General features: G+C 43.5%; 1 protein-coding gene across 1 annotated transcript in view; it reads left to right on the top strand.

Annotated features, from left to right (window-relative positions):
• ITIH5 (inter-alpha-trypsin inhibitor heavy chain 5) overlaps nucleotides 1-27,506 on the top strand; it is a 175,007-nt gene that overhangs the window by 123,534 nt on the left and 23,967 nt on the right. Inside the window, exons 8-10 of the mRNA XM_077264495.1 lie at nucleotides 12,124-12,295; nucleotides 19,743-20,052; nucleotides 24,494-25,035. Coding sequence (XP_077120610.1) covers nucleotides 12,124-12,295; nucleotides 19,743-20,052; nucleotides 24,494-25,035 — 1,024 coding nt within the window. The remainder of the gene's footprint in view (nucleotides 1-12,123; nucleotides 12,296-19,742; nucleotides 20,053-24,493; nucleotides 25,036-27,506) is intronic.

The following is a 27,506-nucleotide window of genomic DNA, read 5'->3' as shown; positions in this document are numbered from 1 at the left end:
GTCTGTCCTGGAAATCCCGCGTCTCTGATTGGTCGAGGCCGCCATCGTCATCGTCGCCATGCTGTGCCCGTCTCTGATTGGTCGAGGCCTGGCGGCCTCGACCAATCAGACGCGGGATTTCCAGGACAGACAGACAGAAAGACAGACAGACAGACAGACAGACGGAAAAACCCTTAGACAATTATATATATAGATACTAGATTGTGGCCCGATTCTAACGCATCGGGTATTCTAGAATATGCACGTCCCCGTAGTATATGGACAATGATGATTCCAGAATTCGCGGCAGACTGTGCCCGTCGCAGATTGGTCGAGGCAACCTTTATGACATCATCGTCGCCATGGCAACCATTATACTGTGCCCGTCGCTGAATGGTCGAGGCCTGGCGGCCTCGACCAATGAGAAACGCGGGATTTCCATTATGACATCTACGTCGATACTGTGCCCGTCGCTGATTGGTCGAGGCCCAGGTGGCCTCGACCAATCAGAGACGCGGGATTTCCAGGACAGACAGACAGACAAAAAAACCCTTAGACAATTATGTATATAGATATATATACAGTATATATAACAATTCTTTGTACTTTCAATGTCCTATGCCAGTACCATTTTAGCTCCAAATCGGCTATTTAGCACATATTTGTACATGGCTGCAGATGTTTATTACTTTGGATGAATTTTTCAGATTTTGGAGTTGTAACGGGGGCCAGGGTGGTAGCCGTACCGAGGAATTGCTGCTGCTTCCTCATCACACCCCGACGCTCCGCTACAGAAATATCATGTCCATTTTGTGGTGTGCTGTGTGTGTCAAGTAGTTCACCCACCTGTGGGTCAGAATCCTTCACAGCATACAGGGCTCCAATCCGTTGCAGACACACACAAATGTTATCAAAGTCCCGATTCATTTTCAATAAAACTTTACTCAATTCATGCATCTTCATAACAGACTTACGGTAATCCTACAATCTTCAAAAGACATAAGAACTTCTCCTCCTGCACTTTCCCTGGTCTTTTCCTTCAGCTTATCTTCTAACACCATGTCTTCCAGATCCGCAGTCCCCTGGGAATTCCAGCTTTCTGATACTTTGTGCTCCCCGTCCACTTTCCCCATCCTGGGCGAAAAATCAGGTTGCCTCTGCAATTCCTGTTCGGACCGTAAGTCCCGGACGTCACGGGAGGTAACCCACAGACTAGCCACTGATTCTTCAAGGCTGCCTCATTTTTCACGTCCTCCTACTGGACATGCTTGTTTGAATATTCCTTAGGTCTTACTTGTATTTGTATGGATTTTCAATGTGAATACTTTTCTGCCCAATGATGACAGATGTATTGTCAGAGTGATACCTTTACTGGCTAAGTTAGCCAATAAAGGTATCACTCCGAGAATACTTTTGTCATCATTGGGCAGAAAAGTATTCACATCGATTTTTCTGGCTAACACGGTACCACAATATAATTTGTTATTGTACATTATGGATTTTCAATAAAGTTTTTCTGCTTTTTACATTTATGGTTCTCTTCTTTGGACTGCAAGGATTTGTAAGTCCATTTGTGGTAGTATATTGATTTGAAGGGCCGTTGGTATTTAGGAACATATTTTGGTATAACTTATGTAATAATCTATAGTTTATGTAATCTTCAGCCAGAAAAAAAATTGCAATCTTACATTTTTCTGTTCATGCAGAGCTGGATAAGAAACACAGGCCTTGACTCTGAGAAAGCATTCCTCGGTAGTGCAGGATAGCTGGCAGAAGACTGGTGCTCTGTAATGAACAAATGGCTGCTTTCCAATGGGAACTGCTGTGAGCTGTGCCAAAGAAACTCCATGGCTGCTGCTGAGAAAACAGTAATGCTAATTTCAACACCAAGCAATTCCCAGAGCCATGAAAACATGTACTTAATTCACACATGAGGCATGTTAAGGGAGCAGTGAGGCATAAAAATAACCAGGAGGCACGGGCAGGAGAGAGTATTGTTCTCCTGAATATGTCCCAGTACACCTGGCATTCCCTGGCTGTGCTCTTTCTTGTCTTGACCTGTGGTCTATTACTCTCTACCATAGGAATGCAGATAAACAGACTATCAATATATTCTTTTATGTCTTTATACAGCTACTATACATGACTTTGCAGGCTCATCTTCAAGCTACAGTGAAGTTATAAGATTCGACCTACATTGTTAACTGATATTGTCTTCTGGCATAGCTCTATGTTATGCAGATTGTGATAATTTAAGGATATAGACAAGCATGAATTTTTGGCTGAAAAGCATTTTTGCAATAGGGTTTTATTAAAAATGTTACTTTGCTTGGGTTCAGCAGCATTTATGTATCACAGTACATTTGCTAAACAGATTTATGATCAAATCAAGAAAATGGTTCAGAAGAGAGATACAGTGGCATGTAAAAGTGAGGGCACCCCTGGTCAACATTACAATTTAGTTGAAGATAAAATTATCTATAAAATACCTTATGTTAAACACTGGCTGCAATACAAACTCAATGCGTGATTGATCCACCCCTGTGCTTAATGGCTGGTGAGATGTTCTTTTCCTGAAATTCCATGCTTTTCTTCTCCACACATATCTTTTTTTGTGGCCAAAGAGTTCTATTTTAACTTCATCAACCCCACAGTATTTGTTTCCAAAATGCAACAGGCGTTGTTTAGATGTGATTTTGCATACTCCTGATGCTGAATTTTATGATGAGGACGCATGAGAGGTTTTCTTCTGATGTCTCTTTCATGAAGGCTGTATTTGTACAGGTGTCTATTAACAGTTGAACAATGTACCACAACTCCAGAGTCTGCTAAATCTTTCTGAGGCTACGTTCACACGATCAGGATTTACATCCTTTTTTTTTCCTGCCCGTTTTTGGAAAACGGCAGCTAAATTCCGCAGTGAATTTGAGCTGCGTTTTCTGATCCTTTTTCTTCAGCGTTTTCCACTGCGGGTTTCCAATAGCAGTTTCCTATTGGAGTTGCTGGAAAACCGGTGCGGAATCCGCTGAAAGAATTGACATGCTACTTCTTTTTTCCGCTGGAAAATCCGCGCGGATTTTCCAGCGGAAAAACGGATCGTTAGCACAGCGGTTTTGGTTTTCCATTGGGTTACATTGTACTGTAACCAACATGGAAAACTGATCCGGATCCGCAGCTGAAAATCCGCTACGGATCCGGATCAAAATCCGGATCGTGTGAACGTAGCCTAAAGGTCATTTGCAGTCAAACGGAGGTTCTGACTTGCCTAGCAATCCTACGAGCTGCTCTCACTGTAAATGTATCTTGCCCTACACTGTTCCTGTTAACTGCCATTTCTTAATTACATATCAAAATGAGGAAAGAGCAACTTGAAATTGATTTGCTATCTTCTTATAGCCTTCTCTTACATTGAGGGCTGTTGTGAACTCTGTTTTCAGGCTCCCTCTTGTGGTCACAGGTGGTATTGTGTGACTTTTGTTTTGGGCTCCCCCTGGTGGCTTTGTTTGTTATCCTGCGGGTCTGTGGCTGATCAGCTGCCTCGTTATTCACTTGGGAGTTTCCTATTTAGCTCTGTTTCACTTCCACTTGTTGCCGGCTGTCAATGTACTCAGTGCTATTCTGATTACTCCTGATTATCTTCGGTTTCAGTCTCTTCAGGAGAAGCTAAGTTCTGTTTAATTATTTTTTGCTCATCAGTCTGCAATATGATTTCTGTGTATGATGAGTTTAGTCCAGCTTGCTAATATGTGATTTCTTCTACTGGTTTGCTCTGGGGTACAGAGTTGCTTCCCCCGCACCGTTAGTTGGTGCGGGGGCTCGAGCGATCTCTGCGTGGATATTTTGAATAGGGTTTTTAATTGACCGCACAGCTCCCTTTCTATTTTCTGCTTTCTAGTGTTAGCGGGCCTCATTTGCTAAATCTAATTTCATCTCTGCGTTTGTGCTTTCCCCTTAACTCACTGTTAATATTTGTGGGGGGCTATTCTATATCTTTGGGATCATTTCACTGAGGCAAGTGAGGACTTTCGTTCCCTCTAGGAATAGTCAGTTTCTCAGGCCGTGAAGAGACATCTAGGATTTTCAGGTAACGTTCCACGGCTGCCTATAGTTGTTTGCGGATAGGATCAGGTTGCGGTCAATTCAGTTACCACTTCCCCAGAGTATGTAGTCGGTTTAGTTACTTAGCTAGTCCTACTTGCGATCCTTGCCACTAGGATCATAACAGTGGGCATCCAGCATTTTCATTTTCAGAGTGCTAGGCACCTGCTTAGAAGAAATTTTAAAATGTAAAAGATGAAAATATACATATTTATTTAGCCTAAAATACAAAGGAAATGTGTCATCTTTAAACTTTAGGCCCATTAGAGATCATTTAATTTTCAACTTGCTTAACTGGGGTGCTCAAACTTTTACATGTCACTGTATACATACAATTAATTGGAAAAAATATTCATGGGAGTGCTTCTTTAACCCCTTTCTGAAATTGGACTTCACTCCTGTCGAGGTGGGGTGGGCCCGTATGACCACCGACGGGATAGTACGTCCAGCGCGATCGGCGGCGCTCACGGGGGGAGCGCGGCCGATCGCGGCCGGGTGTCAGCTGACTATCGCAGCTGACATCCGGCACTATGTGCCAGGAGCGGTCACGGACCGCCCCTGGCACATTAACCCCTGGCACACCGCGATCAAACATGATCGCGGTGTGCCGGCGGTATAGGGAAGCATCGCGCAGGGAGGGGGCTCCCTGCGGGCTTCCCTGAGACCCCCGGAGCAACGCGATGTGATAGCGTTGCTCTGAGGGTCTCCTACCTCCTTCCTCGCTGCAGGTCCCGGATCCAAGATGGCCACGGCATCCGGGTCCTGCAGGGAGGGAGGTGGCTTACCGAGTGCCTTCTCAGAGCAAGCGCTTGGTAAGCCTGCAGTGCTCTAAGTCAGATCGGTGATCTGACAGAGTGCTGTGCAAACTGTCAGATCACCGGTCTGTGATGTCCCCCCGGGACAAAGTAAGAAAGTAAAAAAAAAATTTCCACATGTGTAAAAAAAAATAAAAAAAATAATTCCTAAATAAAGAAAAAAAATATATATATTATTACCATAAATACATTTCTTTATCTAAATAAAAAAAAAAAAAACAATAAAAGTGCACATATTTAGTATCGCCGCGTCCGTAACGACCCCACCTATAAAACTATATCACTAGTTAACCCCTTCAGTGAACACCGTACGGGAAAAAAAAAATCGAGGCAAAAAACGACGCTTTATCATCATACCGCCGAACAAAAAGTGCAATAACACGCGATCAAAAAGACGGATATAAATAACCATGGTACCGCTGAAAAAGTCATCTTGTCCCGCAAAAAAAGAGCCACCATACAGCATCATCAAAGAAAAAAGTTATAGTCCTCAGAATAAAGCGATGCCAAAATAATTATTTATTCTATAAAATAGTTTTTATCGTATAAAAGCGCCAAAACACAAAAAAAATTATATAAATGAGGTATCGCTGTAATCATACTGACCCGAACAATAAAACTGCTTTATCAATTTTACCAAACGTGGAACGGTATAAACGCCTCCCCCAAAAGAAATTCACGAATAGCTGTTTTTTTTTCATTCTGCCTCACAAAAATTGGAATAAAAAGCGATCAGAAACTGTCACATGTCCGAAAATGTTACCAATAAAAACGTCAACTCGTCCCGCAAAAAACAAGACCTCATATGACTCTGTGGACCAAAATATGGAAAAATTATAGCTCTCAAAATGTGGAGACGCAAAAACTTTTTTGCTATAAAAAGCGTCTTTTAGTGTGTGACGGCTGCCAATCATAAAAATCTGCTATAAAAAATGCTATAAAAGTAAATCAAAGCTTCATCACCCCCTTAGTTAGGGAAAAATAATAAAATTAAAAAAAATTGTATTTATTTTCATTTTCCCATTAGGGCTAGGGTTAGGGCTAGGGTTGGGGCTAGGGTTGGAGCTAAAGTTAGGGTTAGGGTTGGGGCTAAAGATAGGGTTAGGGTTGGGGCTAAAGATAGGGTTAGGGTTGGGGCTAAAGTTAGGGTTAGGGTTTGGATTACATTTACGGTTGGGATTAGAGTTAGGGGTGTGTCAGGGTTAGGGGTGTGGTTAGGGTTACCGTTGGGATTAGGGTTAGGGGTGTGTTTGGATTAGGGTTTCAGGTAGAATTGGGGAGTTTCCACTGTTCAGGCACATCAGGGGCTCTCCAAACGCGACATGGCGTCCGATCTCAATTCCAGCCAAATCTGCATTGAAAAAGTAAAACAGTGCTCCTTCCCTTCCGAGCTTTCCCATGCGCCCAAACAGGGGTTTACCCCAACATATGGGGCATCAGCGTACTCGGGACAAATTGGACAACAACTTTTGCGGTCCAAGTTCTCTTGTTACCCTTGGGAAAATATAAATTTGGGGGGCTAAAAATCATTTTTGTGGGAAAAAAAAGGATTTTTTATTTTCACGGCTCTGCGTTGTAAACTGTAGTGAAACACTTGGGGGTTCAAAGTTCTCAAAACACATCTAGATAAGTTCCTTGGGGGTCTAGTTTCCAATATGTGGTCACTTTTGGGGGTTTCTACTGTTTGGGTACATCAGGGGCTCTGCAAATGCAACGTGACGCCTGAAGACCAATCCATCTAAGTCTGCATTCCAAATGGCGCTCCTTCCCTTCCGAGCTCTGCCATGCGCCCAAACAGTGGTTCCCTCCCACATATGGGGTATTAGCGTACTCAGGACAAATTGGACAACTTTTGGGGTCCAATTTCTCCTGTTACCCTTGGGAAAATACAAAAGTGGGGGCTAAAAAAAATCATTTTTGTGGAAAAAAATATTTTTTTATTTTCATTGCTCTGCGTTATAAACTGTAGTGAAACACTTGGGGGTTCAAAGTTCTCACAACACATCTAGATAAGCTCCTTGGGAGGTCTAGTTTCCAATATGGGGTCACTTGTGGGGGGTTTCTACTGTTTGGGTACATCAGGGGCTCTGCAAATGCAATGTGACGCCTGCAAACCAATCCATCTAAGTCTGCATTCCAAATGGCGCTCCTTCCCTCCCGAGCTCTGCCATGCTCCCAAACAGTGGTCCCCCCCACATATGGGGTATCAGCGTACTCAGGACAAATTGGACAACAACTTTTCGGGTCCAATTTATCCTGTTACCCTTGTGAATATACAAAACTGGGGGCTAAAAAATCATTTTTGCGAAAAAAAAAAAAGAATTTTTATTTTCACGGCTCTGCGTTATAAACTGTAGTGAAACACTTGGGGGATCAAAGCTCTCAAAACACATCTAGATAAGTTCCTTAGGGGGTCTACTTTCCAAAATGATGTCACTTGTGGGGGGGTTTAATTTTTAGGCACATCAGGGGCTCTCCAAATGCGACATGGCGTCCCATCTTAATTCCAGTCAATTTTGCATTGAAAAGTCAAATGGCACTCCTTCCCTTCCGAGCTCTGCTATGCGCCCAAACAGTGGTTTACCCCCACATATGGGGTATCGGCATACTCAGGACAAATTGCACAACAACATTTGGGGTCCAATTTCTTCTCTTACCCTTGGGAAAATAAAAAAATAGGGGCGAAAAGATAATTTTTGTGAAAAAATATGATTTTTTATTTTTACGGCTCTGCATTATAAACTTCGGTGAAGCACTTGGTGGGTCAAAGTGCTCCCCACACATCTAGATGAGTTCCTTAGGGGGTCTACTTTCCAAAATGGTGTAACTTGTGGGGGGTTTCAATGTTTAGGCACATCAGGGGCTCTCCAAACGCAACATGGCGTTCCATCTCCATTCCAGTCAATTTTGCATTGAAAAGTCAAATGGCGCTCCTTCCCTTCCGAGCTCTGCGGTGCGCCCAAACAGTGGTTTACCCCCACATATGGGGTATCAGCGTACTCAGCACATATTGTACAACAACTTTTGGGGTCCATTTTCTCCTGTTACCATTGGTAAAATAAAACAAATTGGAGCTGAAATAAATTTTGTGTAAAAAAAATTTAAATGTTAATTTTTATTTAAACATTCCAAAAATTCCTGTGAAACACCTGAAGGGTTAATAAATTTCTTGAATGTGGTTTTGAGCACCTTGAGGGGTGCAGTTTTTAGAATGGTGTCACACTTGGGTATTTTCTGTCATATAGACCCCTCAAAATTACTTCAAATGAGATGTGGTCCCTAAAAAAAAATGGTGTTGTAAAAATGAGAAATTGCTGGTCAAATTTTAACCCTTATAACTCCCTAACAAAAAAATATTTTGGTTCCTAAATTGTGCTGATGTAAAGTAGACATGTGGGAAATGTTACCTATTAAGTATTTTGTGTGACGTATCTCTGTGATTTAAGGGCATAAAAATTCAAAGTTGGAAAATTGCGAAATTTTTAAAATTTTCGCCAAATTTCCGTTTTTTTTCACAAATAAACGCAAGTTATATCGAAGAAATTTTACCACTATCATGAAGTACAATATGTCACGAGAAAACAGTGTCAGAATCGCCAAGATCCATTGAAGCGTTCCAGAGTTATAACCTCATAAAGGGACAGTGGTCAGAATTGTAAAAATTGGCCCGGTCATTAACGTGCAAACCACCCTTGGGGTGAAGGGGTTAAAGATAAGGATCCTACAGATGAACAAAAATTTTAAAATTCACCACCTTCTCCAAAATTTTCCCAAAATAATCGATTCACGGTGTATATCAGATTGTGGCAAACTAAGTTACATTAAAAGCCTCCAATTGACCTGAAAATACATGTTTGACTTTCTGAGGTTTCCTAGGACACTATTCAACCCCTTTTATTAATGTATACCCAGCCTTAGAAATTTCAATGTGATTTTACTATACAGTATATGGCTATAGGAAGATTTTGACTGGGCCACCAGGGAGCTGATCAATTCCCCACCACCCTGCCATCACTGATGAGCGATGTACAGCCGCTTTCCTCCTGTCTTAGCACAACTATGCACTGCTCAGCTAATCCATGTGTGCAGAGGCCCACTTGCTATTTCTCATCTTCTCTGCTGTGGAGCTGTGCCCAATCACATTTGTAGTTAACTCATTCTGCAGTCAGCTATGTAACAGAGGTACATAGAGGTTGTAGAAGCCATGTAATGCAACACTTTTATTAAATTTATACTGCAAAAAATTGTCTTCAAAGGTTTCTATGAGAACTAGTAACAAGATTAATAGCAAGAAAACTTGACCTGAGTGATAAAACTAATGGCATAATTTACTGAAGAAAAAATAGAGTTGCTCCTTAAAGGGGTTATCCTGCACTTTTTTATTTATTTTTTTACTATGGGCCCAAGAACAGGCAGTTAGTTGCTAACTACCTGCCTGTTCTGTCAACTGCCAATCTCTGCTGTCTCACATCGGTCACAGACAATGTCAGCTGATTGACAACTGGCTCCCAGTTACTGAACTGCGAGGATTTGGCTGTCAATCAGCATGACATCACCAGTGTGGAAGGTCTGCTCTGTTGACATAAAGCAGCAAAATTGATGGAAGTAGCAGTCTGTGACTGCTCTGATCTGGTGCTGAGTAAAATAGACAGGTAGTTAGCAACTACCTGCCTGCTAGTCCTTAGGCCCATAGTAAAAAAAAAACTGCCCCGGAAAACCCGTTTAAGTAAACATTTATTATCCAGTCTATTTAAAATATACAAAACATTATTTCTAAACCACAACAGTTGAAAGCCTAGCATTAGGTTGACAATGAGATAGTCACTGGGGTTTAGTATAGATGATATTATATAAGGGTACAATGATAACAGAGTTTACAACTTCAACTGGATGTGCGTCCTTAGATGCACATTCAGCTGAAGTGCATTGCGGTGCAGAGATCCACTAGGTTAGTGCGCTGGAATACATGCTGCCGGCCAATCAGGAGCCAGCAGCTGATGTCAGCATGCATGTGATTGGGGCACATAGCAGTGATGACATGCGTTCCAGTCGCTTGCATGCTGAAGTCAGCTGCCGTCTTTAGAAAAGGATGCTGTGCATTGGGGGAGCGAATGGGAGGTGAGTATAATTGCTTTTTCTCTATGCATTTAAAGAACAAGGAAATATATAGTAGGATTGGGAACATACACCAGGATAAGGGATATATATCAAGATGGGCCCCAGGATAAGGGACATATGGTATATACCAAGATTGGTGAAATATATCCCAGGATGGTGCCATGATAAGGGACATACATACTAGGATGGGAGTTATATATGTCGGGATGGAACCCAGGATAAGGGACATATATATTAAGATGGGGAATATATATACCAGGACGTGGCCCAGGATAAAGGACATATATACCAGGAAGGAAATACATATATACCAGGATGGGGAACATATATACTGGGATGTGCCAAGGATGGGAGACATATACATACCAGGATGGAAAACATTTATATCAGGATGGGCCAAGGATGGGGAACATATACACTAGGATGGTGTCCAGGATAAACAGTATATATACCAGGAAGAGACTATATATACCATGATAGGGCCCAGGATAAGGGACATATACATACCAGGATGGAAAACATTTATACCAGGATGGGCCAAGAATGGGGAACATACAGTATATAACAGGGCTCACGATGGGGAACATATATAGCAGGAAAGAGTCCAAGATGGGGAACATTACTACATAATGGGTGAGGGGGTGCAACTTGTTTGTCCTTGTAGGATTTAGAATGCTACAAGGACCCATATATCTGACCAACATGCAAGGGTAGGACAGGTCCAAAGTTTGCAATGGAGCCCATCGGACTCTAGTAACGCCATTGGGAGACATGCTTAATTGTTTGCAACCTCTTAAATTCAGCTGCCAAGATTGAGAGAGCTAGCTCAATTCGCAGCAGTCAGACTGTAAAACACAGCCAGCACCTGAGCTGTATGGAGCAGGCTCAGCTCCTGAACCTGCTCCATGCATGCAATGTGCGCATCTCTCATATATGTTTGATGGATGTCACAAGTGGAAACATGGGTGCTGTGGGCCACCATCATTTACCCGGGTTCTCCATCTACTGGAGCTGACCCTGACTAAATTCCAATGTGCTGATGTGGAAGCCCACTTAAGCATTACATTGTCCGGACACAATGACCTTAATTATTGAAGTGACATTTCAGTGATGGATTGAGTCACATCACTTTTTCTTGATAAAGATCTACAGTTGGTTACAGTTCATGGATCCAGCTATGGAACATCATCCTCTGCCTTACAAATCATCCTTTGTATCCACACTCATCTGTGTAGAAAATATGCTATTTTTTTTATTTTCTTCCTGCACGCTAATCAGAAGGATGAGGAATTTTATAATTACATAAACTCTCATACTTGAGATGGTTCGTTATCTTACAAGTTTTTTCTTTTTGGATGAATACAAATGTCGAGCTGATATTATGAGCATGCTTCTGTAAATATGGCATACCAAGCCTACTTTATACGACTGCAGTCAGAATTACAGTCATAGTATGGTAAACCGGAGGAGTACAGCAACATGGCTGCATGAAGCCTGTGGCACTGGAAGGATCTCGTCACTTGTATAATTGCAAACTATACAAACAAACTGAATCATTTTTCCACAACTCTATTCCCATCCAGTATTCTGCACTGGATTTAATATGGAATCTGTACCAACAATCCCAACACAAATTCTGCACGTACTTGTGATGTTGCAGTGGATTTCCATGGGCTGTTTTATCTTGCTACTGTGTGAACACCATACCATGGCATCTGTTTTCACTACATAGAGTATTAGCATGGGAAAAAAAAACTGCAAGTAATGTTCCTGGGAGAGTTAGTGAATGTCAAGGGAAACGATTGTCATAAAAGCAACATAAAAATGCTTACAAATTACAATAGATTATCGTTTTGAAGGCTCCAGAGAATTTGCAGCCATGTGTATTGGTGCTTGGCATGAAGTATTGGATGAATTCTGATATTAACAGAAGTGTGACTGAGTGAGTTAGAAATGTCTGACATGTTGTATAACCGACTGTTGGACAAGTTCTAACTGCAGGATTGTTCTCCTAACAGTGACGTAATATTATTTTTCTTCATTAGTTGGCACCAATTGCCTCCTGCTTATATATACGTTTCTTTGTTGAGCTGAATGTCTTTTTTTCCTGCAGACCAAAGAAGCCTTATTTACAATTCTCCGGGATCTGAGGCCTGATGATCACTTTAATATAATAGGATTTTCCAACAAAATCAAAGTTTGGAAGCCAAATGAGCTTGTAAAGGTTTCTCCTAACAATATCCGAGATGCAAAAAAATTTATTTTTGGCTTGTCACCTAATGGAGGTAAGTGTTATGAGTCGAGTTTCCTCTGCTGCACAGGGGGAATCTCGATCCGTGTCTGCTGCGGTCTCCCATTCTCCATCGGCCGCAGTGCAGCCTGCTCAGCGGAGACGTCGGTCCCAGCGTCTCACTGAGACTGATTCTGTGCAAAGGGTTACTGCTGCCTCTCCAGGCTCTGCTATTATACCCTGCACTGATCTGCGGCGAGCAGGCTTTTCTGGGACTAAGTCCTGCTTTGCACACACTGAGCATGCCCAGGGCAAGATCTCTCAGTGGAGATCAAGGGTCACATGCTCAGGTACTGCAGCCAAATCTATTGGTCCTTCTAGGAAGGTCCTGTAGGTGCGCAGGCTCTGTAGCAGTCTCTCATTGGTCCTTTTAGGAAGGTCCTGTACGTGCTGCAGCTATTTAAGGCTCGCATGGCCGCACGGCCATGCGCTAGTATCTTCCAAAGTTACGTGCTTTGCGCCACTGTGGTCATGTGTTTGAATGTGTTCAGGGACCCGGCTGAAATAAGCCCCTAGAATGCTGGCACCTCCGGCGAGGAGATTGTGTTTGTGTGTATTCAGGGACCTGGCTGAAATAAGCCCCTAGAATGCTGGCACCTCTGGCGAGGAGATGGTGTTTGAGTGTATTCAGGGACCTGGCTGAAATAAGCCCCTAGAATGCTGGCACCTCCGGCGAGGAGTGTTGTGTGCATGCATGACCACTGACTGCTCTCTTCTGGGTAGTTAGCCTGTGCCTCTGTGAGAGTCTAACAGGGCACAGAGCTTTGCTTTCTCGGCCGCTCTGTGAAGCTAACAGAGCTGGCTCATACCGCCATATTGTGCCGCCATTCACTTAGCAGCAGGTTCTTTCCTGCACGGTGGATCCCGGGTTGCGAACGCACCAATCCCATCAATAAATATATTCGGTGCGTTCCGCAAACCCTAACAGTATACTAGCGCTAGGATCTGGCTAAGTAATGGCTGATGAACAGCAATTGCAGGGGTACATCCAGCTGCTGGAGGGTCGGTTGACGTCTCTTGAGTGTGCAACCTCGGCGGTGGATGTTACCGCAATAGCTGTTCAGGCTGCTAGCGTGGCTGCAGCAGCTTTACCCACTGCCACCTCTGTTCCGACCATATCTCACCTCCCATTGCCTGAGAGATACTCTGGGGACAGTAAGTCCTGTAGGGGTTTTGTGAGCCAGTGTGGTATACACCTCGAGCTCCTGGCTGCACGTTTTCCCACAGAGCGGGCAAAGGTGGGATTCATAATCTCTCTCTTGTCGGACAGGGCGTTGGAGTGGGCTACGCCGCTGTGGGAGCGCAATGATCATGTGGTGCGGAGTGTTCCTCGGTTTCTGGACACTCTGAAACAGGTCTTTGTAGGACCTCAAGTCACCCATGATACAGCGCTCCAGCTGCTGGCTTTGACTCAGGGTTCAGACATGGTCAGCCATTTTGCAGTTACCTTCCGGACGTTAGTGTCTGAGTTGGAATGGCCAGATAAAACCCTCATTCCCATATTTTGGAGGGGGCTGGCTGACCATGTGAAGGACGCTTTGGCTACTAGGGAGATTCCCGCCACACTGGAGGAGCTCATAGCTGTATCAACTGCCATAGACCTTCGTTTTCACGAGCGAAATTTGGAGCGAGCCCAGTGTAGGCAGAGGTTTCGGCTGGCTCCCACCTTCGCCAGACCTCTGGAATCTCCAGTCCAGGCATCCTAGTCACATGAGGCCATAGAGGTGACATGAGCGGGACCCAAGTCCCAGTCCACTCGTGCACATAAGGTCTGTCATGTTTGCCGGCAGTCAGGACATCTTGCCTCCAAGTGTCCTCAGCGGTCGGGGAAACATCAGTGTCTAGTGGCAGTAGGAGGAGGTACACTAGACACGGTGACGTTTGCCTCAAGGTTGTCCTTCAAGGGGACAATTACCTTTGGCCCATCCACTCTTATAGTAGAGCTATGCGTGGACTCTGGGGCGGAGGGTAATTTTATGTCATCCGCTTTCGCCCAGCGTCACGCAATACCCCTGGTTATGCTCGCCAAACCAGTAACCGTTCGAGTGGTAAATGGGTCGACATTACCCTCTCAGATTACCCACCAAACCATTCCTATCACGCTTTCTGTGTCTCCATCACATCAGGAGATTATCTCCCTATTAGTCATTCCTGAGGGAATTGATGAGTCCTGTTGGGGATACCATGGCTACGCTACCATTCTCCTCATATAGAGTGGTCCTCAGGGAGAATTTTGGAATGGAGTAAATCCTGCGAGGGTAGATGTCAGAGGGAGTGCGTTCAGGTTGCTACAACTCAGTTACCCGCAGATCTTTCCTCTCTCCCCAAACACTATTGGCCCTATGCAGACGTGTTCTCCAAAAGGGCTGCGGAGACCCTTCCGCCTCACCGCCCCTATGATTGTCCTATTGACCTCTTGCCTGGTGCTGAGCCTCCCCGAGGTCGAGTTTATCCGTTAACTCTCCCGGAGACGGAGGCAATGTCTCAGTACATCCAAGAGAATCTGGCAAGAGGATTCATTAGGAAGTCAGTGTCACCTGCAGGGGCAGGGTTCTTCTTCGTACAGAAGAAGACAGGGGACTTACGTCCATGCATAGATTACAGGGGTCTTAACGCTATCACCGTTAAGAACAAGTACCCATTACCCCTGATTTCTGAGCTTTTTGATAGGCTACGGGGAGCAAGGGTATTTACAAAATTAGATCTGCGGGGTGCCTACAACCTGATTCGCATCCGTGAGGGGGACGAATGGAAGACTTCTTTTAACACCAGGGATGGGCATTATGAATACCTGGTGATGCCCTTCGGGCTCTGTAATGCGCCAGCCGTTTTCCAAGACTTTGTGAACGACATTATCCGGTATATGCTCACCACCTCGGTCGTAGTCTATCTGGATGATATTCTCATCTACTCTCCAGATATTGACTCCCATCGGAGAGATGTTCGCAAAGTCTTCAACCTCTTACGGGCAAACTCCCTCTACACCAAGTTGGAGAAGTGTGTGTTTGAGCAGGAGTCCTTGCCTTTCCTTGGTTATATCATCTCTGCCCAGGGTTTTGCTATGGATCCTGCCAAGCTACAGGCTGTGATGGACTGGCAGGAACCCCATTCTCTTAAAGCGGTGCAGCGCTTTATGGGGTTCATTAATTACTATTGCCAGTTCATTCCACACTTCTCAACTTTGGTAGCTCCCTTGGTTGCCCTCACCAAGAAGGGAGCAAATCCCAAGTTGTGGTCAGAGGAGGTCTCCAAGGCCTTTCTCTCGATTAAGTCACACTTCGCTAGCACTCCCATCCTATATCGCCCCGATGTAGATAAGCCATTTATCATGGAGGTGGATGCCTCATCCGTTGGTGCTGGAGCAGTCCTTTTCCAAAAGGATTCTCAAGGTCGGAAGCATCCTTGCTTCTTTTTCTCCAAGACCTTCACACCAGCGGAGAGGAATTATTCCATCGGGGACAGGGAGTTGCTAGCCATGAAGTTGGCTTTTTCAGAGTGGAGACACCTCTTGGAGGGAGCTCGCTTTCCCTTCCAAGTGTTCACTGACCACAAGAACTTGGTGTATATACAGACGGCCCAGCGGATGAATTCTCGCCAGGCTAGATGGTCCCTGTTCTTCTCCCAGTTCCATTTTACTCTCCATTTTCTCTCCGGGAGAAGAACATTCGTGCCGACGCTCTCTCCCGCTCCGTAGTGTCATCTGAGGAGGAGGAGGAGCCTCGGCTTATTGTCCCTTCTGAGAGCCTGAGAACTGTGGCTCCGGTTTCGCTTGAGTCCGTGCCCCCGGGCAAGACCTTCGTACCAGCGAATTTGCGACCGGAGGTTCTCTCTTGGGCTCACTCGTCCAGAGTGGGTGGACATTTTGGAACCAAGAGGACATCTGAGCTTTTGGCGAGGACGTACTGGTGGCCGCATATGGCTCGTGACCTAGGGGACTATATTCGGGCGTGTGTCTCCTGCGCCCAGAATCGGTCTCCTCTGCAACGGCCTGCTGGGTTACTTTACCCCATGCTGGTGGCAGACAGGCCCTGGGAAATGGTCGGGATGGACTTCGTGGTGGGCTTACCCAAGTCTTGTAGCTGCACCGTTATCTGGGTAGTCACCAATCATTTTTCTAAGATGGTGCATTTGGTGCCGGTTCCACGGCTACCTTCTGCACGGGCCTTGGCCATTAAACATATGTTCCGCTTATATGGAATGCCTGATAAAATTGTCAGCGACCGGGGTCCCCAGTTTGTGTCTCGGTTTTGGAGAGAGCTCTGCCGTTTACCCAGCATAGAGCTGAATCTCTCCTCTGCATATCATCCCAAGACGAATGGGTTGGTAGAGAGAATCAACCAGACTCTGGTGGCATACTTGCGACATTTTGTCTCTGCTAGGCAGGATGGCTGGGCATCTTTGCTACCTTGGGCGGAATTTGCCTTGAACAACGCCGTAGCCAATTCCACTGGTCAGAATCCTTTTCTCCTCAATTACGGCCAGCATCCGTGTTTCCCTGTGCCCATGCCCATGTCATCCACCGATTCTAGGGTGGCAGACTGGGCGGTGGAGGCACGTGACATCTGGGATCGCACACAGGATGCCATCCGGGCCTCCAAGGAGAGAATGAGGGTTTCGGCCGATACACACCGGCGCCCCGCTCCGACCTTTGCTCCTAGCGACTCAGTGTGGCTCTCCGCCCGTAACATCAGGCTGCGAGTTGAGTCCACTAAGTTTGCGCCTCGCTACATTGGCCCGTTCAAGGTTCTGGAACAGGTCAACCCTGTGGTCTACCGTTTGGCTATTCCTCCACGCCTTGGTATCACCGATACCTTTCTCGTTTCCCTCTTAAAGCCCGTTCATTTGTCCCGGTTTTCTGAGTCATCTGCCGGGACATCTGGTGGATTGGAAGGGTCACGGTCCAGAGGATAGAACCTGGGAGCCTGTGGAGCACATTCGGGCTCCACTGCTCATTGCAGCTTTTGAGCGTAGTGAGGCTCAAGGGGGGGGGGGCCCTAGGAGGGGGGGTAATGTTAGGAGTCGAGTTTCCTCTGCTGCACAGGGGGAATCTCGATCCGTGTCTGCTGCGGTATCCCATTCTCCATCGGCCGCAGTGGAGCCTGCTCAGCGGAGACGTCGGTCCCAGCGTCTCACTGAGACTGATTCTGTGCAAAGGGTTACTGCTGCCTCTCCAGGCTCTGCTATTGTACCCTGCACTGATCTGCGGAGAGCAGGCTTTTCTGGGACTAAGTCCTGCTTTGCACACACTGAGCATGCCCAGGGCAAGATCTCTCAGTGGAGATCAAGGGTCACATGCTCAGGTACTGCAGCCAAATCTATTGGTCCTTCTAGGAAGGTCCTGTAGGTGCACAGGCTCTGTAGCAGTCTCTCATTGGTCCTTTTAGGAAGGTCCCGTACGTGCTGCAGCTATTTAAGGCTCGCATGGCTGCACGGCCATGCGCTAGTATCTTCCAAAGTTACGTGCTTTGCGCCACTGTGGTCATGTGCTTGAATGTGTTCAGGGACCTGGCTGAAATAAGCCCCTAGAATGCTGGCACCTCCGGCGAGGAGTGTTGTGTGCATGCATGACCACTGACTGCTCTCTTCTGGGTAGTTAGCCTGTGCCTCTGTGAGAGTCTAACAGGGCACAGAGCTTTGCTTTCTCGGCCGCTCTGTGAAGCTAACAGAGCTGGTTCATACCGCCATATTGTGCCGCCATTCACTTAGCAGCAGGTTCTTTCTTGCATGGTGGATCCCGGGTTGCGAACGCACCAATCCCATCAATAAATATATTCGGCGCGTTCCGCAAACCCTAACAGTAAATGCTCAAACTGCTATTTGAAGAGAATCTGTCAGCGGGTTTTTGCTACCTCATCTTAGAGCAGCATGATGTAGGCAAAGGGACTCTGAATCCAATGATGTATCACTTAGATTACTGGGTGAAGCTGTACTCACACAATCAAGAGTTGTTAGGATGAAGCAGAGCTCAAAAGCTAACCTCGCCCACACCAGACTCATATGTACATACTCTATTGACAGTGAGCTGCTTATCACAGAAGGGGGAGGAGTTTGACAAGTGGTCATGTGCCAGCTAGTCACAGCAATGATAATGTCCTTGTGATAAAACATTCACTGTCAGTAAAAAACAGCCTGATATGTGACACATTGCTGAAATCTGTGTTTTAACCCTATCTCATTCTGTCCTCAGATTACATAGCAAAATCCCACTGACAGATTCCCTTACAGCAGCATTTAACACATACAATTTTATAAATGTTAATTTGTATACATAGACAAGCAATCGCTATCAATATATTTTAATTTTACTCATTACTATTTTAACCCTACAATGTAAAAACCTCACAATGTAATTTGTGAGTTAATATTTATCAATTGACAATTCAAGTCCAATTAACGCAAAACCACAGGAGCGATGACAAGTTAGAACAACTATTGAGTTTAGCATTTGTGTGAATAGTTTGTTGCGGCTGGACAGAAGCCCTGAGACCTGCCTCCTACCTCCCACCATGTAGAGCTCTTTCTTTGATTAGCTGGCCTGGTGAGCCCTCACATGCGTCATGCCCCAACAATAACGCCACTCCATCCTGGCTACTTAAATGAAGAGCTGGAGATGCGGAGAGCCAGGTCTTCAGAGCTTCTGGCCAGTAGCCACAGATTACCGACATAGTCAATGTCCTGGGTCCTGCAAATCACACCAACTCGCTTTGTGTTTCATGTTTTTTATTCACTCGATTATTACATTTAAAAGGTGCTTCATGTTTAAAACAGTTTTAACATTGGGTTACAAAATATAAAAATAATGACAGTGAAGCACACCTAATAATATTGCAATATAGTAGTACAAATATTTCATTGTATGGAAGTATGTTAGATGTATCTGATGAACCTGTCATCAGGTTATTGTAACCTAATCTGAGAGCAGCATGATGTAGAGACAGAGACCCTGATGCCAGTGGTGTCACTTACTGAGCAGTTTGCTGTAGTTTTGATAAAATCACTGATTTATCAGTAGGATATTATCGCTAGCGGATTAGTAAACCTGCTGTCATGTAGTCTTCCATATTCATGAGCTCTCTATTACACCGCTCCCACCACTGATTGGCAGCTTTCCGTGTACACTGTGCATAGGCAGAAAAGCTGCCAATCAGTGGTGTGGGTGGTGTTATACAAGGCTCATCAGTCTCAGAACTGGTAGATCTGTAGCAGACAAGACAGTGATATTATCAAAACTGCAGCAAGCAGCCCCAGTAAGTGATACCTTGCCCGAATCAGGGTCTCTACCCCTACATCATGCTGCTCTCAGGTCAGGTAGTGAAAACCTGGTAATAAACTCCCTTTAATAAGACATTTCTAAACAGATGATTAATGTTGATTTTTTTGATTATTACTGTATGTTGTGGTGTATCCATGGAATATACTTATGGAAACATTCTATACTTTAGGTACAAATATAAATGGTGGTATCCAGACAGCATCAAATCTCCTGAATGATTACCTGGCTAATAATGGCAAGCATGAAAAGAGCGTCTCTCTGATTATATTTTTGACTGATGGGCGACCTACTGTTGGGGAGATTGCATCTACCCGAATTTTGGGAAATACTAAAAATGTGATCCGAGAAAAGTTTTGTCTGTTCAGCATTGGAATTGGCAATGATGTGGACTTCCATCTACTGGAGAAACTCTCTCTAGAAAACTGTGGCATGATGCGTCGAATCAGTGAAGATGAAGATGCTGCACTTCAGCTTAAAGGGTATGCAGTTTCCAAAAATATTTTTAAAGGGGTTGTCCGAATGAGAAAGTCTATTCTTTAATAGCCTGTTAGAAATGAGGCAACTCTAATGATATTCTGGAGGTACCATCGTGTACTAGAGTACAAGGTCCAGCCTGCACTGGCTGTTCTGGCATGGTACTTTCTTCCTTCCACAATTTTAGGAAGTTGCATACACACAGCCACGTCATCTGACCTCAATGTATGCCGGCTTCGCTGACTGACTAGCTGACAGTTTTTTCATCTGGAAATTTTGGATATCATCTACTGCTAATAAAATTCATCCATTCATGACTATAATTTATTAACAAAGCTCAGTATAACAGTTGTGACCACAATTTGGCAACTGTGAAGCCATATCTAGCCACCGCTAACTCTACAGATAAATATTTACTGCATCTGACAAATGACTGATTTACACACTAATCACCAGAGAAGCTTCCCCGTGGCTTACTGTAGCGGTGAATAGCAATTTTTATAGTTTATTTTTCCTGTTGGTTTCCCAGGAGAAATTCCAGAATCAACACTGACTTGGCTCTCCTTAAAGCAAATTGAACATTATTTATAGAAGCTATTGTTCAGTACACAAACTTACAAGATCAGAAGGGACACATCTGCAAAGGAGCCTAGTATGACCCCAGAATTTTTTAGTCATTACTCATAAATACTGTAGTCTATCTGCACCTGATAGATAATCAATGAAGTAGTGGCGCACCACAACTCCATTCAGACAGGGCACTCCAGACTACCGTTCTCAAGATCCCAGTTGTCAGACCTTTAATAATCACCAATTTTGTGGATAGGTGATAATTTGCTATGTCGGAAAAACCCCTTTAAATTGCTTGTACACTTTAGCTAGCTGTTGGATGAACAGTCACTTGGCTGACAGCTCCAACCTCACCATACCCATGTACGCTTAGATTGGGCAAGCACACATGTGTTCTGAGAATAAGCCCCTACCAAGCACATCTGGTGGCCTTTCTCCCCTATAAAGAAAAAGTATCAAGCATGTTAAATTTCAACATGCATGATCCTTCTTGTCATCAACAATTGCAATCGGGGAGGTCGGAACACCCCTTCTCAATCGGAATGTTTGCTTCTGTTAAAATAAAAAACACTTGTACACAACTCCCGTGCCAGTGCTGTTCCAGCGGTGTGGGCACTCACATTCCCGGGGCTCACGTGAGGTTGTAACGTTGCACCAGCCCTGCTCGCAATCAGCACCGGCTTCACTGTCGCCGCCTTCAGATGAATTGAACCTCAACAGGAAGTCAGAGCTGTGGCTGCTCTCTCACTTCCTCTGAAGTGAAGCCTGTGCTGATTGGGCGCAGGTCTGGTGCGACGTTACAACCTCACGTGAGCCCCGGGAGAGCGAGTGTTGACACCGCTGGAACAGCAGCGGCACCGGAGGCGATTACAGCTATTTTTATTTTAATGGGAGCAAACATTCAGATTGAGTAGGGCCTGCATGAGTAGTGGACAACCCCTTTAAAGTATTTCAAAAACTTGCGGGAAAATAAAGTGAAAAAAAAAACATTTTCATTTGAATAGCAAAGTGGATTTTTCATTGAATTGATCATAAAAAGTATTTGAAGCAGGTTTTCAAGAGAATCTTACAGGATATGCTTCAAAATCCTCGTAAAAAACCTCTGTGTGAACCTAGCATAAGTAGTGATTAGACCATAGATTTTAACTAAAACTAAAGCATGCTGGTGGGGTGGCACCCAAATTTAAACCCAACCCGGAGGTTCAGGTCATTCTGAATCCAGTCCTAACCTAATGTCACATAATTACTCAAAAAGCCATTTGTGGTACCCAAGCTAGAACACCCGATTAAAGCTTAAACTCCAGACACAGGGAAGCTTTAAACATCCCTTCCGCAACCTGGATAAATTAAAATCAATATTCTGCTTTTTTTCTAGAAATCAGGAGCGTCCTTACTATAGTTCCAACCCAACCTGGTCCATAGGTCCAAATAACACAGAAGATACTTTTACATTGCAGGACGATGTTTATTTCATTCATCTTTTAACTCGCATGATCCTCTTTTTATAAGTAACTGAATTCGTGCTGGCAAACAATACAAATACTGTATTTTTAGAGGGAAGGCATGCAATAGCTTCTGAAGTTCCCACAGCCTGCCTAAATTCAATTAGCTATTTTCACCATTTCTGTGATGCACAGCTGAAAGTTCAGAAGGTTAAACAGAGATATGTGTGTCGGTCTAATACAGATATCCTCTCCAAGTGAGTTGACATGCAAGGTTTTCTATAAAATGTTTCTCTTATTTGATCAAACAGATCTATATCCGCCCCAGCAGGTCAAAAAAATAAACACCGCTACTATACTGCAAGGATGAAGTTAACCAGCATTTTCATGTCATATTTATTTATATATGTATGCAATCAATCAATGAAGCATTTTTCTGTTTTCTTTCTGTCTTTGCAAAATATAGAAATAAGCTGGATAAGGCTTAAACCAACATAAAAGAATTTACTCATCTTCCTAATGCCTGCTTTGACAATTCCTTGATTCCCCAACATGATTTGCATACCACACTGTAGCCAAGGCTTACCTTCGGTTTTGTGACCTAAGATCACACCTGCTAATCTCAAGGTGTCTAATTAAACAGCATGAAAATAAGCAAGTTTGCAACTGGCTTGCTTTTTTATCTGCTGTCATTCTCCTAATGGTAGAGCTTTTATCTTACATAGTGCACATCTTGTTACCATAGAGTTTAGACACCAGAGCCTGGCCAAGTATGCTCATTAGCTACATTCCAAGAGAGGAGTTAACGTCTAAAATCACAGCCACTTCTCTTCTGGCTATTTCTTTCTATACAGCAGTTAGCTGCTCACTTCCCTCTCAGCTCCTGACGAGCTGCACTTTTTAGTCATGTGTAATCACAATCCCTCTGGCACCCAGCATCACAGCTCTGACTGTCCTGAGTCTTGTGCTAGTTCAAATACACTGTTAACTCTATATGTAAATATGGTGATATCTGTGTATACTTCAGAATAAAGCGCTGATGGCTGATGTGTTACAGGAGAACTAGTGCTGAGCTTTATACTTCTACTAATATTACAGTTATGCTACTTACCAGAATTGTCACTCACGGCGGAGATCCCGCCCTGATAGAAACCAGGAAATAAAGGGTATATTAAGGACTTTATAGAAAACAAAAAATGTACCTAAGGACTAACAGGCAAATAATTGCAACTTACCAGCCTGTTGTGCACGGCGCCATTCGTCCCCGGCACAGAGCACTCCTGCTGGGAATTCAGATGATGCAACGGGGTCTGACTTCAGACGTCATTCTGATTGAAAGCTGTTTCCCCCACTTAGGCTACGTTCATATTTGCGATGTTGGGCGCAGCGTCGGCGACGCATACCGACGCATGCATCATGCGCCTCTATCTTTAACATGGGGGGCGCACCATGCGCCAGTATGCGTTGTACTGCGTTTTACGACGCATGCGTCATATAGACACACAAGACAGGGTGCAGGGGACGCTACTTGTAGCGTTTTCCCTGCGCCGAAATTCCCGATCTGTAGGATCTCATGACAACGCATGCGTCGCAAAACGCTGCGTTGTGTACATGCGTTGTTGGTTGCGTCGCGTCGCCGACGCTGCGCCCAACAACGCAAATGTGAACGTAGCCTTAGGCAGTGTGGATCCATCAATCAGAAAGAAGTTGGAAGTCCCACCCATTGACAGAGCAGAGCAGAAAAGAAGCCTCTGCTCTATAGATGTGACGTCAGCAGAGGCTTCTGAATTCCCAGCAGGAGCGTCTGTGACCACTCTGTGCCAGGAAAGAACGGCACCGGACACAACAGCAGATAAGCTGCAATTACCTGCCTGATAGTGTTTACGGATACCATCTTTAAGCAGACTGCAGAGTTGAGAGAAGATCAAAAGACAACTTGAAAATAACCCTTTAAGAGGATGTCTAAGATGGCTTGGTACCATAGACTTGTGTCCACCATGAATCCTAATATTTTTATAGCATTTGTTTGAATTATGCAGGTTGGTATTATTAGGTCACTTTATGGTAATATTTATTAATGCATTATATGACACTGGTGCTTCGGTACTGTACATTTCTGTAGTGAATTCGAGTGGCTGCACTGTACAGTATTAATTTTCAGGCACTTGTAAGGAAATGTTATTTGGACAGTGTAAGGCTTCTGGTTCTGTTTTCACCTGTTAATTGCACAAAATAACCACTATAGCAGAATAATAGCTGTTGTTCTGTTTTCGTATTAATTCTCACCTTACTGCAAAATCCTAAGTAGGTGTCTGTAAGTATTAGCTTTTAACCATACATATTTTTCAAAATAATACGCGATGACATACAATAGTCACTGATTGATCTATATAGCTAGTAAACATTACTTTTATTATTAATATTTGCTTTTCAGGTTTTATGATGAGATCGGAACACCTCTGTTGTCTGACATACGCATCGACTACCCAGAAGACAGTGTTGAGTACATCACCCAGAACATGTTCTACAATTATTTTAATGGGTCAGAAATTGTGGTGGCCGGAAAACTTGTTAACCAGTCCAATGATATTTTGCATGTGGAAATCAAAGCAAGCAATAGCAATAAATATGTTATCCTAAAAGCCGATATAAAGATTGACGGTGCTGGCCAAAATGAGATTACAGGATCTGAGGTCATTGAGGACAAGAACTACGTAGAGCGGCTATGGGGTTACCTGACTTTTAAGGAACTACTGACTTCATGGCATAAAAGCGACAGTGATGCTGAGAAAGACACAATAACAAATAAGGCCAGCAAACTTGCCATGAAGTACAACTTTGTGACTCCATTTACACTTCTTGAAGTCAAAGATAATGGGTTCCAGGCAGACTTTCCAAAAGAAGATTCAACCAGCCTTTATACAGAGGGGATTGGTCAAAAGCTACTTATGCTGCAAGGAAAAAAAGTTACTCAAGGTAATACAGAATTAACTTTATCCTCTTGAAGAGAATTCATGATCAGAAGATTGCATATGTTTTTAAATCAACCTTTTATTATAAGTTGATTTTGAAAATGTTGTTATTATGTCCCGTCCATACCTACAAAATCTTTAAATGTTTGGGTTTATATACGAGTCACAGTAGCACACACAAGAGGTTAATTCTTTCTGTGTCATGCAGCTTTGCTATGTAGACTTGGACACAATAGGCTAATTCTTTTTGTTTTATGCAACTTTGCTATGTAGACTTGGACACAATAGGCTAATTCTTTCTGTTTTATGCAGCTTTGCTATGTAGACTTGGACACAATAGGCTAATTCTTTTTGTTTTATGCAACTTTGCTATGTAGACTTGGACACAATAGGCTAATTCTTTCTGTTTTATGCAGCTTTGCTATGTAGACTTGGACACAATAGGTTGATTTTTTCTGTTATATGCAGCTTTGCTATGTAGACTTGGACAGAATGAGAAGAGTCATCTCATGTTAAAGAGAGGGTGAGCAAGTCCGTGAAAGAGCTACTGAACTACTAGAAAGCGTACATAAGGTAGAATAGCAACACTATGCACACAGATAAGGCAGTCTTTATATGTATGAATATTACATTTCTGTCCAATTAGAAGAATGCTAATCCAATTTCGTGTATTTCAATGAATAGTTGATCTGTTTGAAATCTCCCTCATCTGCCAAAAAACTGATCTGTTGTGTTTAAAAATCTGTCCGCCAATCACATTAATTGTACCGTGCAAACAGCATACTGGAGAGACAATGCCATTATAGGAAATCTGAAGGTTTTATGTTAGGTCAATCATAACATCAATGAGAATTTGTTCTATCAGAAAAAATTATATCTGGGTGGGCCAACTTAAACAAATTTAATTTTCTGCATTTTTATTTTTATTTTGATTGGATAAATATTTCTATCTGAAAGCCAGCTTAATTGGGTTGAACACAATAGGCCTGATTCCTCAAGACCGGCGTTGTTCACGGCAGTCTGGATGAGGAAGCATGGGCAAGTCAGATGCTCCTGATTCATGAAGAGGCAAACAGAAAAGTGGATCATCAAATTCAGTAATGAATCCTGCATTGCCCCAGGTTCACCATTGTAAACTGGCAGGAAGACACCAATAGCCTCAAAATGTAGGTGCAACTCCAAGTTGTGGTAAAATTTTGAGACTTTTAAAAACTTTTAAGCCAGAATTCTGGAGTGAAAGCTTTGATGAAGTGGGTCTTTTTTCTTTTACGAATTAGTTCGTAGCATTATTTTATGGCACCTGCTAGTATTACAGGATCTCCTCCTGCTCTTGTTAGTGCAGCCTTTCTAACACACTGCACAGATCTCCTATTCTCACATGGCTGCTGATGGAAGAGTACAGGGCCAGATCTGGCCATCAGCTTCCTCTAATCAGACAACATCTCACATGGGAAAGCTGCTTTTAAATTAGAGGCCGCTAATGGACAGATCTGGTCACATACTCCTCCATCAACAGCCATTTTGAGAATAGAAGATTATATATTTTATGTTAACTTAAGTCAAAGTATCATAAAATAAATGGTAAATAAATTAGTAATAAATAAATAAGTAAAAAAGTAAATTATTAAAAGGAATCTATCAGCAGGATTTTCTGTGGAATCTGAGGATGGTATGGTGTAGGGTCAGATAGTCCGACACCAGTATTGTATCACTTACTGGACTGCTTGGTGCAGTTTTAATAAAATCCCTGTTTTCTCTGCTGTAGATGTAGCAGTGCTATGAATGCTGAGCTGTGTATAACCCCGCCCACACGACTGATTGGCACCTTCCTGTGTACACAGTACAGTGTCAGCAAGCTGCCAATTAGAGATGGGTGCGGGTTTATGCAAATTAACTGGACTACTTTTCAGTATGGAAGTGATAATCTCCTGCTGATAAAAGACTGATTGTGTTGAAAATACAGCAAGTGGCGGAGCAAGTGGTAATTCCAGGGTGGATAAAAATCAATGTTTTTTTAAAAAAATAAAAAAAAATTGGATTTTTTTGATTTAAATCGGATTTTTTTGATTTAAATCGGATTTTTTTCAATAAACTGCTTTTTGAGGAAAATATTTTACCATCCAAAGGTTCTTCCATCATGAGATAAAGCTGAGTTGTTTAACTCAGTAGAATAAAGGCTGTATATGTGTAACATTCACAATGCCATGCTCTTCCAGAGGTTTCTGTAGGATGCTGACTATCCAACAAGTTTGGGCATGACAACTGAATGGAAAAAGAAACTAAACCAAAAGTGAAACCAAGCTAGAAGTGTGGAATTAAAGGGGCAGTATGAACAAAATGTGGAGGCTATTAATAGTTTATACAATTAAGACATGCTGCTTTTAAACATCTACCTATTGCCATATAGTAAAACAAAAAAGATTTTTACTTACTTTGGGGTCCCCCCCTCACCCTGGCGTTAGATCGTTGCCCCTA

This window comes from Ranitomeya variabilis, chromosome 5 (genome assembly GCF_051348905.1).
Source record: "Ranitomeya variabilis isolate aRanVar5 chromosome 5, aRanVar5.hap1, whole genome shotgun sequence".
Classification (NCBI taxonomy): Eukaryota; Metazoa; Chordata; class Amphibia; order Anura; family Dendrobatidae; genus Ranitomeya; species Ranitomeya variabilis.
The sequence above is the reverse complement of the archived record's forward strand: the minus strand, read 5'-3'. Positions and strand labels throughout refer to the sequence as shown.